This window comes from Solea senegalensis, linkage group LG7, assembly GCF_019176455.1.
Source record: "Solea senegalensis isolate Sse05_10M linkage group LG7, IFAPA_SoseM_1, whole genome shotgun sequence".
Classification (NCBI taxonomy): domain Eukaryota; kingdom Metazoa; phylum Chordata; class Actinopteri; order Pleuronectiformes; family Soleidae; genus Solea; species Solea senegalensis.
The window spans coordinates 13,742,529-13,759,265 of record NC_058027.1 but is presented as its reverse complement, the minus strand read 5'-3'; the positions used below and the strand labels follow the sequence as shown (position 1 = coordinate 13,759,265).

Genomic DNA, 16,737 nt, shown 5'->3' with positions numbered 1-16,737 from the left:
TTACACCAAGACTAACTTTGTAAACGTTGCTCTTTTACCAAATAAAAGTCCATAACTAACCGGTAGATGTTTGTATTAATGTGAACTTTATGACCCTTGATTATCTGGGTCACTTGTTTGTGTGGACTATAAGAAACAATGAAGTCTGGCAACATTGTTTCCTTTCCCCTGTGGTCCATTCAAAATGATAATTACAAAGAAAGTAATAATAATTCTAATACTAATGATAAAGCTCATGCTGTAGAGTATATCTGCGTGCACGAAACAACAGCAACACACAGCAAGTACAGCTGTCAAACAGATTTGTGCAGCAGATTCTGGTGTCCTCATTATGGCCTTTGTCTTTTGTTCCAAGAGGTTTCAAAACAAAGAGCTCTCCCTCTGTCCTTTTGTATTTATACCAAAATAACAATGGACCACAGCCTGTACTTGTGAGCACTAAGAATAACAACTGTTCTAGATATATTCATGACCTGACCTTACATCTCACGAGTCAATCCGTCGAGTGAATCAGGTGAAACCCTGTGTGACAAAGACATTTATGTACACAGTTAAAGGAACATTGTTCCTGGGTTCTGGTAGATGTGATGCCATCCCAGAAGAACACAGATTGTCTTTGATGTGTGCTGTTACTGCCTCGAGTCAAAAAAGAAATAAGAATAATATCATAATATCTAAATCAATATTCATTGTGTGGTGTTGTTTTGCCAGGGAACTTGTCAGAGCATGTATACTTCTCTCGGCCAGTCAGGACGCATTAAAGAGTAGCGTGGACACACACGACCGAGAACAAAATGTTCACCACGGAAAAGAACGAAGGCTCACGTGCGCACGTGAGCACGAACCGGATTTCCCTGACCAATCGGAGTGGCTCGTGACTTGTTTGTCCTCTTTCATCTCTCGGTGATAGACGTGGCACGAGCGTCTGAAGAACGGAACTTTTCGCTTTATTTACGTGGTCGCGCATCAGACCCTGTCTTTAGTTCAGTAGACGTTGTTGTTTCCACTGGTCTAAGTTGGCGGTTGGTTGCTATGGCTGCGAGTTCATGCGAGGCTGCTCGAGAGGGAAGTGACGAGCGGGGCTGTTGTTGGGACACGTGACTTGAGCTGCACTGATCTGTTTTGACAAGCAGCAGGGGGGGAAGTGAGGAGGGGAGACAGCAGACTGTAAGCATCGCGTTCGGGAGCACCTCGTCTCCGTCTCTCATCCACATTTCGCGTAGTATCGACCCAGTCTTATAGTTCGTGACTGTCTGCGCTGCAACGGCGACCCACACTCGCTTCAGTAAAACGTCGTAGTCGTTGGCGACGCGTTGGCACCCAGAGTCAGACTGACTGTTGTGAAAAGTTTTTATGAGGCTCACAAAGGAAGTCAGTTCAGGTGGCGCATGCAGCGTCAACTAGATGGAGACTTTTCGAGCGCCGCGGTCGGTTAGAAAGTGGAGCATGTCCGCATGATAGCGTTGCTTCGACATTTCGCGAGAAGAATGACAGAAAATGCAGTGGTCGTAGCAGAAAATACCGAGACCGTCCGTCGGCGGCGTCGGTGTTTATAGCTGCTGCTATACCTGCGCAAGCCTGGGGGTTGGGGACGTTTGCGAGGTCGTCGTCACCGTCAGACGTTTAACCAGTAACGACACGGTTAGTTGGCTGAGTTTGCTACGTAGCTAGCGCTGCTGAGTTAGCACTGTTGTGTTGTCGCGAGGAGCCAGGACACAGAAAATGCATCGCAACGTAACTATGGCTCAGGTCGCGTGACGTGAGACAGCTTACTAGTTAAATTACGACTTGTCAGGTTCGCTAGTCGCTAGTTAGCGGACTGACAACTCCAGTACCTGACTCCAATTGTTACTGTCACTCGCTACCAGCTGTTTGTTCGTCAGTTGGACAACACAGTGCGACTCGATGGAAGCGTACAGTAGCATGCCAACAAAGCAATGCTTTGTTGTTAGTTAGGGGGTCGCTGGTACCGATACACAGGCTCCACAGCTGATATAGGCTTCACTGCTTAGCTTAAACACAGCAGGTCTCGATCTCTGAAGAAATTCAGACATTGTTGTGTTGCTGTAAAAGCTGAGCGTGGTAGAGTCAAGTGAGAAAAGCCTGCAAGAAACCCCGAGGACACCCCGATGACACTGGAAAACATGAAGACCGACCGAGGTAGGAAATACGTACACTCACTGATCACTTTACCAAGTAAACCTGTTCAACTGCTTGTTGATATCATTTGCTCGATACTGCTTATTCTGTGTCTGATATGAAACCTGTATCACCACCTTGAGGATCTACTGATACCGATATCAATCCGATAAAGTCCTTAACCTGCTTCAAGCAACTAAGTCCTTAATAAGACAGTTGTTCTGATGCATTTACTATCTATCTATAATCACCCATTTCAAAAATAATGCTTCAAGTATTTGTCATGTAGGTGGTGCTGGATGTTTTACGGATCATATCTCATTTTATTTTCTTCTTTTTCCAATATTTCATCCAGAGATTTTGGCCAGATTTAATGTGATTATGATACTGGCTATCACATTAGTTTACATTATTACATTATCAGTAAATATCAGTCATATGGCAGCATAGACATGGTCAAGACGGTATGCCGAAGTTCAAACCTAGCATCAGAATGTGTTAGCATGGTAATTAAAGTGACTTAAAATGTGGCATGATTGTTGGTACCAGACAGATTGGGCTGATTATTTCAGTGTTCAACTAGTGATCGACTTGAGTTTTTGCTCTTTACTGATTTACTGTGTGGGACAAGCTGGGCATTTCCAGCATCAACTGACTCCTGAGAGGTGAATCAGGCCAAGGCATTATGTAACAGCTGGCCAGCCTGGTGATGTGAATTAACAAAGCCTGATCTGAGTAAATGAGGACGTGTATGTGTGCAACACACATTTTCTGCTCTGGTTTCAGATGTTACCACAAATGTCAGCTGATTTAGTTTTCTCCATTAGAGTGTAACATCCTAGATTATCTCATGTCATGTACAGTTCATTCTTCCGTTTGCTCTTGTTTTGACAGTCTGTGGCACAGGCTTGCTGCAAAATGTGCTTGACACCCACCCTGTTGTGAAAAATAAGGCTCCAGCCATATGCTTTGCAACCTGTTTACATGTCACTGCATCTACAGCAAGAGGTAAAACAGGGACATAGCACACTCCCTTGTTTGCTTCAGTCTGATTAGACAAATTTTATTATTGCTTTAATTTGTCAGGGCTATCTTTTTTCCCTGCCTCAAGGGACATTAAGTGTTGTATAAGCTCCTTTTATTGTATAAAAATACTTCACTGACTTATTGTATCTGGTTGTTTGTGATCCAGGGTAAAGGATGTTTCCTTTGTTTACATAACAGCCACATTAGGCAGCATTTAAGGATAGGGACCAGCTCATCTGGTGCTAGAATCGGTCCAGTACTGGTCAAGATCACTGAATCAATTAAATCAGTAAAATCAGATACGGTCTGTAGATCCTGATTGTATAAATCCTTCACTGTTGTGTCCGTATCAGACAAGACAAATTGATGTCCAGTCATCTCCACTCAAAGACCACTGTTCTCAATCATGATGAGATTTGCTTCAGTCAATCAGGGAGAGTCTGTTTGTTTGAGTAGGTTACGAAACTGCTGACAAGCTGCTGAGTGAGAGATCCTTCTTCAAGCACAATACATTGTGTTGATAATGGGACTCCACAACACACAGGACACGTATGCCCTAAATGGGCTTAGTCTTTTAACCCTAGCCTGGCCTTGCTTGTAGGGTCCTTTATATAGAAGCACTGACACCAGATATCTGTGTGGTGTGATTGGGCCAAGGAAAGGGCACATTGGCTGACACTGTACAATGTAATTATAGTCTAATTATGGAACACACCAACACTGCTGTTGTGTGTTATGGTACTGAATAGGATTAGAAATATTTAGATGCAAATACCATGTTTATCTAGCTTTATATGAGCCAAACAAAAAAAGAGAAATGTTGGTCCGAAAGCATATTGCTACAGTGCATCTGTTCTTCACTATTCTTGTCACAATGTCATGTTGGCTTGCTCAGTGTCACATCCTAATTATGAAAGCTTGTACCAGCACAAGCTGCTCAGCTGCAGTAGCACTCATGTTTGGCTGGCAGATACTTTGGTGCTATTGTTATTTGAGGCGTACTGTAGTTGAAGAGATACCAAATTACTTGTACCTTGCCTTAATTGCCTCTCCCCTCATCGTGCTCAGAATGAGAGACAGTGGTGGTGAGAGGAGCTGTTTAATCAGTAGCCAACACCATGCAAAGGTTAGGTTCAACACAGTTCAGCCAGTTTCACTGCCCAGTAGGACTGTTGCAGGAGTGTTGATAGGTGCGTGTCCTGTTTCTCTGGCACATATAATTTCTAAAAGGACTCATCCTTGACAACAATACATTGTGCAGAGTTTCCTCAACATACTTTTCATTGTGGCGGCCTGTTGAACACGATACAACTGGTGAGGAGCTGACTTCATATTATTGATCCTTTGTGTCTCTCTTCTCTGTCCCGGTGCGCTCTGATATGCACACACAGGCATTCACATCTACAACTGTTGCAGTAGGGGCTGCTCAAAACATGCGCTAACTCGCCAACTTAACAATGTTAAAAAAACCAAAACAAAACAAAAACGTTCTTGGACTTTAGGGTCTAAGTTCTAGTTTGTTCTATCGCTGGTGATTTTCTTCCTTTGATGTGTGTGTGTAACAGAGGTGATCTTTCCGCACATGGTTCTGTCCTTTTTTTCAAATCAATTTAAAAATTCAACATCCTTTCATTCATCTCCCTGCTCTTTGTCTCACGCACTCATGCACTTACTGACAGCTGACTCACCTGCCCCTCCTCTACACGCACATTGCGTGCAGCTTTTATTAAATGATAATATTTAAAAAGTGCGGTATCTGGTGTACAGAAGATGGTGTCAAAGTAGGGCTGAGCAATTTTTTAAACTGATCTAAATGTGGTTATTTTTGACAGGAATCGCGATTACGATATGATTCGCGATGTCAGAGGGAATGGTAATTTTTATGGTCATTTAAAATGATTCATGTGTGATATTTGTGCAGATCCGTGAAAAACAAAGATGTTCTCTTCAGTCTGTAGAATAAGATGGGTAAGTGATCAAGACAATAATTCATCTAAAATGATATTTTGACACACATTTTGGCTTTAACAAGAATATTGCGCATCCTGTGATTTGAAAATGACAGTATGCTGTATTGGGATTTCGATAAAATTTTGATTCATCGTTCAGAGTTAGGTAAAACATTATCCCCCTCACTGCTGCCTGATGATTATCTAACCAGCTAAGCACTGTTGCACACAGTGTGTGTGTGTGCGCGCTTGCAGGTGCACGCATGAGGGGTGGCTGGTCGTTGGATGGGAGGGCAGTATATTCATTACAGTAGACTACACTACGACACTTATATGGACCTGTGCTCAATCACACCTGTCCAAAATTAAGATTGACTCAGAAAAGTGTAATGATAAAAGAACCCCAAACAACACCCCATCAAACAGTTTATGAGTTTAACAATACAATTTCTCAAGAAATAACAATTTTTATTGGGGACCCATACATATCAGCACCTGTGGGTCCCAGGACTGACTACATTGAAAACCAACAAATCAACATCACTGCTGATGTTGTTATGTTTGAGGGCTGAACAAGTTGAGGCATGTTCATCTAACATCAACACTCCTGTGACACTCCTCCCAGGCTGTGGCCTCCTGATCGAGTAAGTCTAAAAAGCCAAGCTGTCGATTTTGGGTGGGAGATGATGAGATAGAATCAGGTTGTACACTGTCAGTGCTGATAATAAACCCAATAAATAAATGCCATAGAGTAATTCTATAACACCATTTTTTACAAGAATCAAATCAGCCATTTACAAGAGATATGTATGGGACAAAAAAATAAATCACAACTTAATTATATGTCCTGAACCAAATCTCTGAGAATAAATGGATTAGAGAGGTTTGCTGATGTATCAGAGATACTCTACAGTCGATGTCTGCTGAAGTTACCAAATATATTTAGAGACAAATGATAGGATTTAGCAAAGTCTATGCACACAGGGACACAGCAGTGCTCTGCTGGTGTCACCTCACAACGCTGACATTTAAACACCGTTTTAGGCCATATTGAATCCCTCTGGGCTAATTACTGAAACAACTATGAAAAGGAAATGTAAAAAGATTTTGATCGATATCTGAAGCCTTAATTGCTAACGTTACCATACAAAGTCCAAGTTCCCTTTTAGTAACCACCGGATGGCTTATATTTCAGTGGAAGTTGTAAGCGCCGCTCTATGTAATATAGTCCATTGTTTTTAGGTTTAAAATTGGAGCACTACTCTACTCCCAATTAGGTTGTTTCCTGATTGGAAACAAAACACTGACTTAATGTAGTATCTCTTTGTTGCGATTTGTGAACAATGCTTTTGTTAGAAAGTCAGAAGAGGAGCACTCAGTGGCCTAACCACAATCATCTGACCCCCTTGTTTTTCTGAGTTGAGCCGTGAGTCAGGATTGCATGTGTGTATGTGTGGGTGTGAGTGGAGAGTGTGGCAGAGGGTATGCAACAGATTGCGTTGGCCTTAATAAGCACTGTACCGTTGCGCCATGTGGTTCAGCTGACAGCTTCAACAGGTCCCTTGAAGAGTAGCTATGGAAAACACTGAACCTATTCACACCAGCTGTGTGAAACATGGCCTCTTGTATCAGCTTTTAAACTGCTTGAGTTGGATTGTGTTTGAGCTGGTTTTGATTTGTGTCCTCAAAGACATCATTCTGATACAGGGTGTTGTCTCTGCATGCAGAAGCAAGGGAAGCCTGATTCAAAGTCACACTTTGTTCATTTGTTCATTTAAACTGTTAAAGTGGCCGTATGTGGTCCCATACTAACGTTGTATTAGATGACAATATACAATGAAATGTTTGAGCAAAGAGCTAAGAAATGTGACATCCTGCTTCCTCCTTAATGCCCTCAAAACACAGCTTTCATTCTTCTCCGTTGTGAGACAGAGTTTAATCACTATACACAGAGATGATCTCAGAGCTCGTCATGTTGGAGAGACTCGGTGAGCTGGCAAGCTTCAGCACTGTGCTCCTGCTCTCTGTTATGTTATTTCGTGTGTTAGTATGGCAGTGTGTCCTGTCCAGACCCATTAGTCCTCTGAGGAAAAATTCAAAAGTCCACCCCTCAGCACACACACGCAAACTTATTCCTCTGTCTGCCTTCTGCATCTGCCCTGAGATGTTCCAGACACATGCCAGCAGATCAGAGTTGACACTCTCACCGATGAGAGACCCAGATAACGCAGAGTGACATTAACTTGTGTACTGTACAACACCTGTCTAGGCCTATGTTGTCTCTGCCACCTCGTCAGCAGTGATTTACCCTGTGCTGTAGCGGCAGAAGGCTGTTCTCTTGTGTGTTACTCCCCTCACACAGTTGGTCTCCCATCTGTATCATTCATTGATGCCTGTGGTTGATTTTCTCTTATCAAGTCTCAATTCTTGTGATGTCACAACTTGTGGTGTATGGTAGTGTTTTCTTTATTTTGATTTATAAAACACCTCCTTCCCCCCACATGGCATCTGTTGTTATTTGTACTTTGTAGCATTTATTGTCTGTTGTTCTGGCCAGAACCCCTATAATTTCTTGTTTTTTTTGTTAAATAAAAATATTAGTTTGTAACCATACAGTTGTACAATTGGTATTAATTCCATCAAGTAGCTTAAGTTGATATAAACTCTTCTGTAGTTTTCTCTTCTCTGTGTATTTTTTTTAATGAAAAACCAAAATCATTTGCTAACCCAGTTCCATTGAATGTGGATATTGGAGACATTGAGATTCAGCAGCACTGTCTTTGGTAATGAATACCAATAGTGGGTAAGCATTCAGCTGTGAATTACTGTCCTGGCCCCTGGAGCAATCAGCCTAAATCAGTGCTGTTGTGACAGGTTGGACTGTAAGTAGCCTGGCCTAGCCTTGCCTGGCCGCTTCATGGAATGGAACCAAGTGTTCCCAGTTCAGTACTGCTCATACGTAATGATGGAACATTTTATTTAGACCAACCATATATATCTCGCTCAATAAAGTGCATAACTCAGGGTCATGTGAGCTGTGTAGAGATTTTGTGCAGCCCTTGTGTTAATAAGCTTTACTAACACACAATAATACACCATCCAGTCTACGTGCAGGACTGGCTGAAACAGTGTGCGTTGTATTTCTGCTGCCAGGGTGCCACTGAGCCAGTGATGTCATAGCTTGTGTGTGCGTCACATCCTCCCGCCTAGCAGCCAGCTCTGCAGGAACAGGAAGAGCCATCTGTACCTGGTGTTTTTTCTTAATGGGGGGTGTTGGTTATTGTCGCATGCATTTCTCTTTTTATACTTATGTGTCTTTACTTCCGTTCATCTGCTGTTGGCTGGTTGTGTTGCTGCTCTATCTGATTAAAATGGCTAAAATTAAAGCCATAAAAAGTGTTAAAAATCATCAGATAATGTCAGATAAATTTGATAATGTCGAGAACAAACTCCCTTAGAATTTCTAAAGCAACAGTGCTATTACACCATTGTCCATAGGGATGCCACAACAGTGCACCCAATATTTGTTCAAGTTAAAATAGTTTTTAATGAAATGGCCTATTCATCATTGTAGATGACTAATTTTTGTCTTATTAATCCTGATTTGCAGTTTTTCGGAGCTCACTTGTGCAAGTTATGACTTGATAATCATTAGTGGCACTTTGATATTAAAGATAATGTGAAATTGTAGCAGCAGTGCTCAATAAACTAGCATTAGTAGCACACCACTGCTGCGTAAATGTGATAAACACTGGGTACAACTGAATGATTAATTCACACTAATCAAGTGGTTCAATAACTTCACTGTAGGGATGTAATTTCCATGACCAATTTATTCCAAGTGTCTTTTATAGTGCTCCCATCCTTCCACTTGAGTATTAATCCTTGATGTGACATAACTAGGTCTGAGTGAAGTGCTGTGACTCGCACCATTTACTCCAAACACACACACACACACAAAAACACCAACACGCCTCACAAATGTTTTTTAACTGTGTTTTTTTTTTTCTACCATGTCATTTTTCTTTTTAAGAGTGTCACCAAAATGACAGCTTTGTGTACATGTCTGCAGTGTTAAGATAGGAGGATGTCAAGGTGTGTGATTATTGTAAATCTGCAGGCTCTGTGAGTTGGGAAATTGACGGACAGGCAATTTTTGTCTCCCTCTGACCTTGTACTTAATTAACTGTCCCACTCCTTCGTGCTCCTCTGGTCTCCCCTCTCCTCATCGCTTTCCCTCTGTCCTCTCACGTCACAAAGACTTGAGTTACTGTAACACCTCAGCACCCCCACCACCAGTATCTGCTGATGCTATCCAGAAAAACGTGTATTGATGGAAATGGACGCTCCGTTGACTTGTTATCAAAACCACTGGAATGCGTGATAGTAAGCCCCGACAGATTTATCAGTGTATTGATCGTTCGGTGAAATATTTTGCTGATATATAGCTGCATCCATTCATCTCTTGAATAAAGGCAGAGTTAGACATAGTGCATGGTCTCAAACACCAGCGTTACAAGAGTGTTTGTGGTCGTCTTTTCCGTGAAACAGATGTGCTTTTATGTGTTTATGTGTGAATTGTAGCTGATAAAACCATGCAAGTGTACTTTTGAAATGCTTTTTAGACGTGGTCTCTGTTGGACGTTGTCGTCAATAGACCACAACAAGTGGGAGGTTTCTTTATAAATAATAAGGTAAAGCTATTTTTTCCTCCAATGATTTGCTCAAACTCAATAGACATACAGTGTAGGCTATGTCGACTCTGAAGTTGAGGAAGTCAGGTCTGGTTACTAGACACCTCGCATGTTTGGTTGCAAAGGGTGTTACTCAAGCAGCACTTTAATCTGGTTCATGTACCACACACACCTCTCTGTGAGGTCTGAGGAACCAAAATGTCATCCTAGATTATTCACAATTTAAATGTTTGATTTCTGAGAAGACAAAGGGTCGCATAGTAAATGTAATTTCCATGATTCTGTGGATTCACACAGGGAGCTAATACTAATTAATCTGGACAAATCTAATATAGATTGTGACAGGGTAATTGATCCATCCCTAATGGGACTTATTCTATTAAAGTTAATGGACTCGTGGTTGGAAAGAAATAAACTCACATACAACCTGTAACGGTTAACAAACCTCAGGGACTTGTTGTGGGGCATTAAACACATTCGTTATTAACAACAAGATGAGGCAAACTTAATTTGAGTAATCTCGCGATCCACTTTCTTTTTCCATTGTCTCATCTCGTCTGTTTCAGGCCAACAACAACCGGCCTCGGTACTGAGTGAGACGTTTCCACTCGCACCCTCACTATTGCTGCATCCTCACACCAAAGCAGCTGACAATCCGTCTGCATGGTTTGCAGCTATGTTCAGACTTTGTTCTTTTGCTTGCCTCAAGCGCTTCATTCCAACCAGCAAACCACCTCGACCCGCCTGAGCCACAACTGACTCACTTTTCCACATGGCCCGCAGAGCAACAGCACTCGGGTTACTCAATTCTAACTCACCTTTCTAGAAGTTGACATCAGCAGCACAGGAGAGGTTATAGGCCGGTGGATTCATTTTGGTCTGCGTGGCTCTGGTTACAGACAGAAGCTGGTTTGTCCTACTGCCCTAGTGTCCTGTATCCACCAGTAGTTGGCTTGCTGAAATTTTAACTGCTGTAGTAAAGATTTAGTGTCTGATCTTGCCAGTGTATGAGATCAGGGTTAGTTTAGGAGATCCCATCTGCAGGTTTCTGATGTTCCTACACAGCATTTGGGAGGATAAACTTTAAATGTTTGATCCTCATGAAGACAACTTGTTTCTGCCTGCACTTGATATTAGAACACACTGTATTCACTACTTATTCAGTTTGAATCCTCTGACCCACTACAGTTTCATAATAGACTAAGTGATTTTGCACTTATCTTAATTTAATCTGTAATTTGGCTGTCACCGTAACAATGACCTGCAGAGTTATGTAATTTCTTTAGAAAGGCGCACATAGTGCATCTCTTAATTTCTCTCTTTTTCACATTCACATTGACAAAGAACAAATCTGTATAGTTTGAAAATAAACACCATTGTTATATGGTTTTTGAAATGATTCCTGTGTGACTTATTTTAACACCTGATGTGAAGGGACAAAATTAAATCAGTGGATCACCCAAGACACACTTTACCCGCCTGTATTCCATGTTACATAACAGTTGTTGGTTGGAGACAATGAGCTTATAAAGGGCCCCTCTTGCCTGAATAACAGGAGCCTAAGGCGCTGCAATGCAATATGTGCAAGTAAGGTCAAAAGGGGTGTTGTGAGTGCACAGTAAACCCAAGGTCAGTGTGTCTGAACATAATTTTTCTGGCATCTCGGGAAGGATGAGAGGGAGATTAGGAGGGAGCTGTGAAGAGTGGTTATGAAAACCTGAAATAACTCATTTCCCTTTTATCCACATGTGTTGCTTTCCCACTCCAGCGTTCCATGGGTATGTTTTTGATTTCAGAAAATGTATCTGCACATTTTGTCTATACAATTTTTGAGCATTTATCAGCCATATTTGCATTATGTTCTGGAGGTTACCTTGTGCAACGAATCAAGATAAGCTTTTTATCCTGAACGATTTCTTCACACCTCGTGGATTGGATTGAAAAAAAAAACCTGGAGAAAATTGTTCACACTCAGTTGGTCGTCTTCCTATTTTTTAAGTGTTCCAGTGTGGGTTTAGAACACTGCACAGTACTGAATCTGCTCTTTTAAAGGTCTCTAATGATATTCTTCTGGCCACTGACTTGACTGCTACCTTTCATACATTGGATCATAGTATCCCCCTCTCTCGTCTGGGGCACTGGCTGGGTATTATAGGTGCCGCCTTGGACTGGTTTGTTCTTATTTGGCCCGTATCCGCTTCCTCTGGGCTCCATTTTTTTGGAAACCTGGCATGTCGTTCCATTTTTATGCAGACCACTGTCAAATGTCTCTTCCCCTCAAGCGAAATGATACATTCTTTGTCTAACCTTCATTGCTCTTGGTTATTTGGACAATAATGGACATGATTTGGATTTGATAAGCAGAATAGCTGTGTTTATAAAAAAAAAAAAAACAGCTTCTTATAATTAAGGCAAAGATTAAATTGATTCCACTGAGGCATGACCTTGAAAAACAACTCAACTGGATTACTGTAACACTCTTTATGTTGGGGTTAGCCAGGCTTCCATCGATCGCCTTCAGCTTGTTCAGAATGCTGCCGCACACCTTTTGACATGAACTCACAGTAGAGCTGAAACAATTACTCGATTAATCGATTACTATATTAATCGTCAACTATTTTTATAATCAATTAGTTGGTTTGAAGGTTTTTCCATGATTAAAACATGTTGTTTGATTGTTTCAGCTTCTTAAATGTGAATATTTTCTGCTTTCTTTGCTCCATATTACAAAGAAGTCATTTCCAGGTTTCACAAACTCTGATCAACATTTTTTTAACATTTTCTGACATTTTATGGACCAAGCGCTTACTCGATTAATCGTGAAAATAATCGTTTGTTGCAGCTCTAACTCTCAGACATGAATACATTTCTCCCTTTCTGGCTTCCCTCTACTTGTACAATTTGAAGTTATTATAGTTGTGATGTAAAGGGTCTAAATGGCCTCGCTTTTACCGCTCTGACGTACTACAGCAGTACACTCCTTCATGGTCTCGAAGATCAGCTGATCAGCTGATGGTCATCTCAGGGATCAGGCCTTCGCGGTAGCAGCTCCCAAATTGTGGAATGATTTGCCACGTTAGGCTGGCCCCTTCACTCCCTGTTTTTAAGTCTGTCTTAAAAACACATCTCTTTTTCTTCGGTGTGAGTTGTGCGGTCCATATCGTTTGCCTCTCACCTGTTGCGTGTGTTGAGCTCTGTTAGTGTTTTGCGTTTATTAAATGTTTGCCTTATTACTGTAAAGCACTTGGGTCAACATTGTTGTTTTTAAATGTGATTCAAAAATAAATAGGATTGGACTGGATAAATAATGGGGGATTAAGTGCTGTACTCAGGGAAGTTGGGATGGTTGATGAAGAGAACATTCTGTACTCACAGCATTGTAGCATGTTAAGGAGTTTAATTCATGTATTTTTGGTCCGTAGCTGACTGAGAGTATGCAGGTTTGAAGGCTTCATCAACTGATGGTACAAATCCTGATTCCTGTCTGCTTAAAATGACTTATCACCGAACTCACGTGGCTGAGTGTGTGGTTACGGTGAAATCCCGCAAACTCCTGGCAATCCTTCATCCACAGTTACCTAACCGTGATAAGCAAGCACTGTTACTGGAGCTTTCATCTCGCATACTGATCCAGTACTGCATGAAAGAATGAAGAGGTTTTAGGAGGATTTTTGTACATGAATTTAACACAAGGTCTCTGCAGTAAGCATGGGTTTAAACTGGATGAGTTATGCTCCAGTTATGTTGTAGAGAATGCAGTTTTGGCAGTTCAGCAAAGGTAGCCACTTAAGCTTGTAGCTACTGAATAGAGCTTTCTAACCTTCAGAATGAAACCGGCCTTTTAAAAACATTGATACAGGATTCAAGGTTGGTAACATTGGCAGGAGGCATAGGGTCCTATCACAAAGCCATCCAACAAAGTGTGTGGAATACAAGTTTACACTGCATGCAGGACCGTGAGCATTACTTTTTCCACATCAGCTGAGTTCTTAAATCTCATTGTGAACGGTCTGTTCATCCAGAGCATGGTCTCTAAACAACAGCTCTGTGTATGACTGACAACAATGGGTATGAGAGAGAGAGAGAGAGAGAGAGGCTAAGGTAGTTTGTCAGTCAGATTGTGTGTGTTTGGCTGTTGGAGAATAATGGCAGCTGAGCTCACAAAACAGAAGAAGAGTTCTCCTCAGCTGGAACTGTACTAACACGCCTCGGCCAATCAGGGCCTGTTGCTATGTGTGCTGTGAATCTGCCCCTTTGTATTGCAGAGTGGGAGAGAGGGACTTACAGACACACACTGGCACACATGTCATGATCTCAAGCTTGAAACTTTTGAACAAAGTAGTAGATCAAGTTGGGAGTTTTTAAGAAAACTGAACATCCTAAAACATACTTACTTTTATTAAGTACTTGATGAAGTTAATTAATTTATGAGATGTCGAATCTGAATTTACCCCTAGAGGTGTTAAATATGTTTAATTATCACCATGCGCATGAGAACAAGTTTAGGAGGATCTGCAAAAGTTGTGGCCTATTTATCCACATGATGTACATGAAAACACTACCCATGTGGTTTTTGTGTATACAACCAATACATAACTTTGGAAAAACAATGATGTCATAGCCCCACCTCTCTTGCTCTTGCGCTCACTGTTGCCATTTTTCTTGTTGCCATTGTCTTCTTATGTTTGCTTTACCTTAACTTTTATTTTCTTTCCTTAGTCCCCCTGGCTTGGTTCATTCTGTTTCTGTGATTGTATATGCTGTAATGTTTATTTGAGTGCTCATGCTCCACATCTTCTCCCATTGTTTTGTTGTATTTCTGTTGCATATGTAGTACAGCATTTAGAGTTGTTTTGGGGGGGTTTGTGTGTTTTAAAGACATTTCTTGAAACAATGCAGTGTTTACGGAAAACTTTAAGAACAAAACAGATCTTAAAGGGAAAGTTCTGTTTTTTATGTGGATATGGTTGTAAAGACGTGAAGCGGAACCTAGACCAGCTGATCTTTACCGTTCTTTATGGTCGTCTGGAAAAAAACAGACCAGTTCCTTGGCAGACTCTGCCTCCCCCGTCCAGTGTTTTTAACCTTGTAACACACAAGGCAGACAAAAACAGGAAAGGTGAGCTGGCAGGGACTTGATTCATGTTGCAAAACACAAGGCATACAATTGACCCCGTTATCAAAGTTAAAGGTTAGCACCAGCACTCCTCTGTTGCTGTGCTGTAGGTCAAAAAAAACATACACGCATACATGCAGGGAAAACGAAGAATCACATGCTTCATGTGCCTGCCTGGTCCTCATCACGACACAGAGGTGTTAATTGTTTTCAAACACTGCAGCTCATTGTCACACACAATTACACTTATCGCTTCAGCTCATTATTTCTCATGGACACTCCTCAATCACCGTGACAGGAATGTTCAATGCCGAGTCTCAGTTGCCTTGACAACACTTGTCCTTTTCTTATTAGCTCTTCTCCTCTGGTCAGCAGTCGTGATTGTTGTTTACTGTACTCCACTGGTCCCAGGTCAGCCAGCCAGGAGTGAAATGACTGAAGCCAATGTATTATATGGGTGCTTTAAAAATGAAGAGTTATACTTTTGTTAGTTGATCTATAAATGTTCAAGCACAATTAAATGAATCACCCAATGATAAACGGGTAAAGATACACTGAATAAAATAGATTCTCTGATGATTTTCCATGAAAACAGGATTCAGGAGGGTAGGAGTGTTAGCTTCTACTGCAATGATCTCAGCTTCTCATAGTTACTCAGCTGTTTTTAGTTTAGGCTTCCTAACCAGCAGAAGCCAATTTAACAACTGGTCATCATTTTAGTATGAACGAAACCTTGGACACACACAGTGTATGTGACCTGAATAGACATGGAAAGAATGAAGAGACCCTAACTCCCCAAGAAAGGACTTGACTGGACGCATTTCACACTTTAGGTGTTCTTGTGGAACAGCTGTTCTCCAAATATAGTCCTGCAACAAAAAAGATGCAGTTCTCACTGTGGCAGAAAGGCAGGTGCTAGAGCTGCTGACCCTTTTAATCTGCCACCTGCTTTGAAAGCACTGCATTTGAATATTTTGAAACTTGCTATGTGTTCTCCTAGTTTTTGGAATGTCGGCATTAAAAAGCCCTGCCAAGTGTTTTCATTTTGTACTCGGTAGGTTTGAAATAACCCATGGGTTGCCTTTGTAATGCTTTTCAAAGTGTTACCTTTTGCGTGCTAGATCTAGTGAGTGGAATTAAAGGAATCTATAGCATATGTGTCTGTCTTTAAAGGGACAGTGTGTAAAATTAAGTAAAGTTACATGTTGCACCTGAGTATCTCTCGCCTCACCCTTCCCTTCCAAGTGGATACATACTGTATGTAGCCTTCAGTTTCAATCAATAATCAGTTTGTAGGAATATGGTGTTCCAAAATGGTTGACCCAGCCCTTGATATAAATATAAAAGGCTCATTCAGGGGGTAATGAAACGACAACAATTCAGGTGATTGCACACTTATGAAGAAGATTAATTTTAGCTTCAATTTCAGCCAAATGGAAATTATTTCACCTTAATTGTACACACTGGACGTTTAAACGGATAACTGCTGGAAGTCCACTTTGAATGCAGAATTAGAGAGGAAAAGAGTCAAATGAAAGCTACTACGTTGTGTCTATATTTATCTCAGTGGGGGCTGCACTAAGGATCAGTGTAATCTTCTAACCCTCTGCCTTCAGATAATGGTAATGTAACTCAGAGCATGTATACTGTATGTATGAGTGCACAGTTTAAAAAATAAAAAATAAATAGAAAAAATCTGAATTATGCATTTAGGTTTGTCGTCATGATAAAAAATATTCCTTATATTCTTTTTATGCATCGAGTAAATTGGCGAGTATACGACCACCGGTAATTGGGATTTTAGTCTGTGATG

The 16,737-nt window shown here is 41.2% G+C and overlaps 1 protein-coding gene across 1 annotated transcript in view; it reads left to right on the top strand.

The window, feature by feature from the left end:
• The first annotated feature begins 892 nt into the window (after window positions 1-892).
• The window catches only part of fam214a (family with sequence similarity 214 member A), a 31,948-nt gene continuing 16,103 nt past the window's right edge, over window positions 893-16,737 (top strand). Inside the window, exon 1 of the mRNA XM_044030426.1 lies at window positions 893-2,160. Coding sequence (XP_043886361.1) covers window positions 2,130-2,160 — 31 coding nt within the window. The 5' untranslated portion in view covers window positions 893-2,129. The remainder of the gene's footprint in view (window positions 2,161-16,737) is intronic.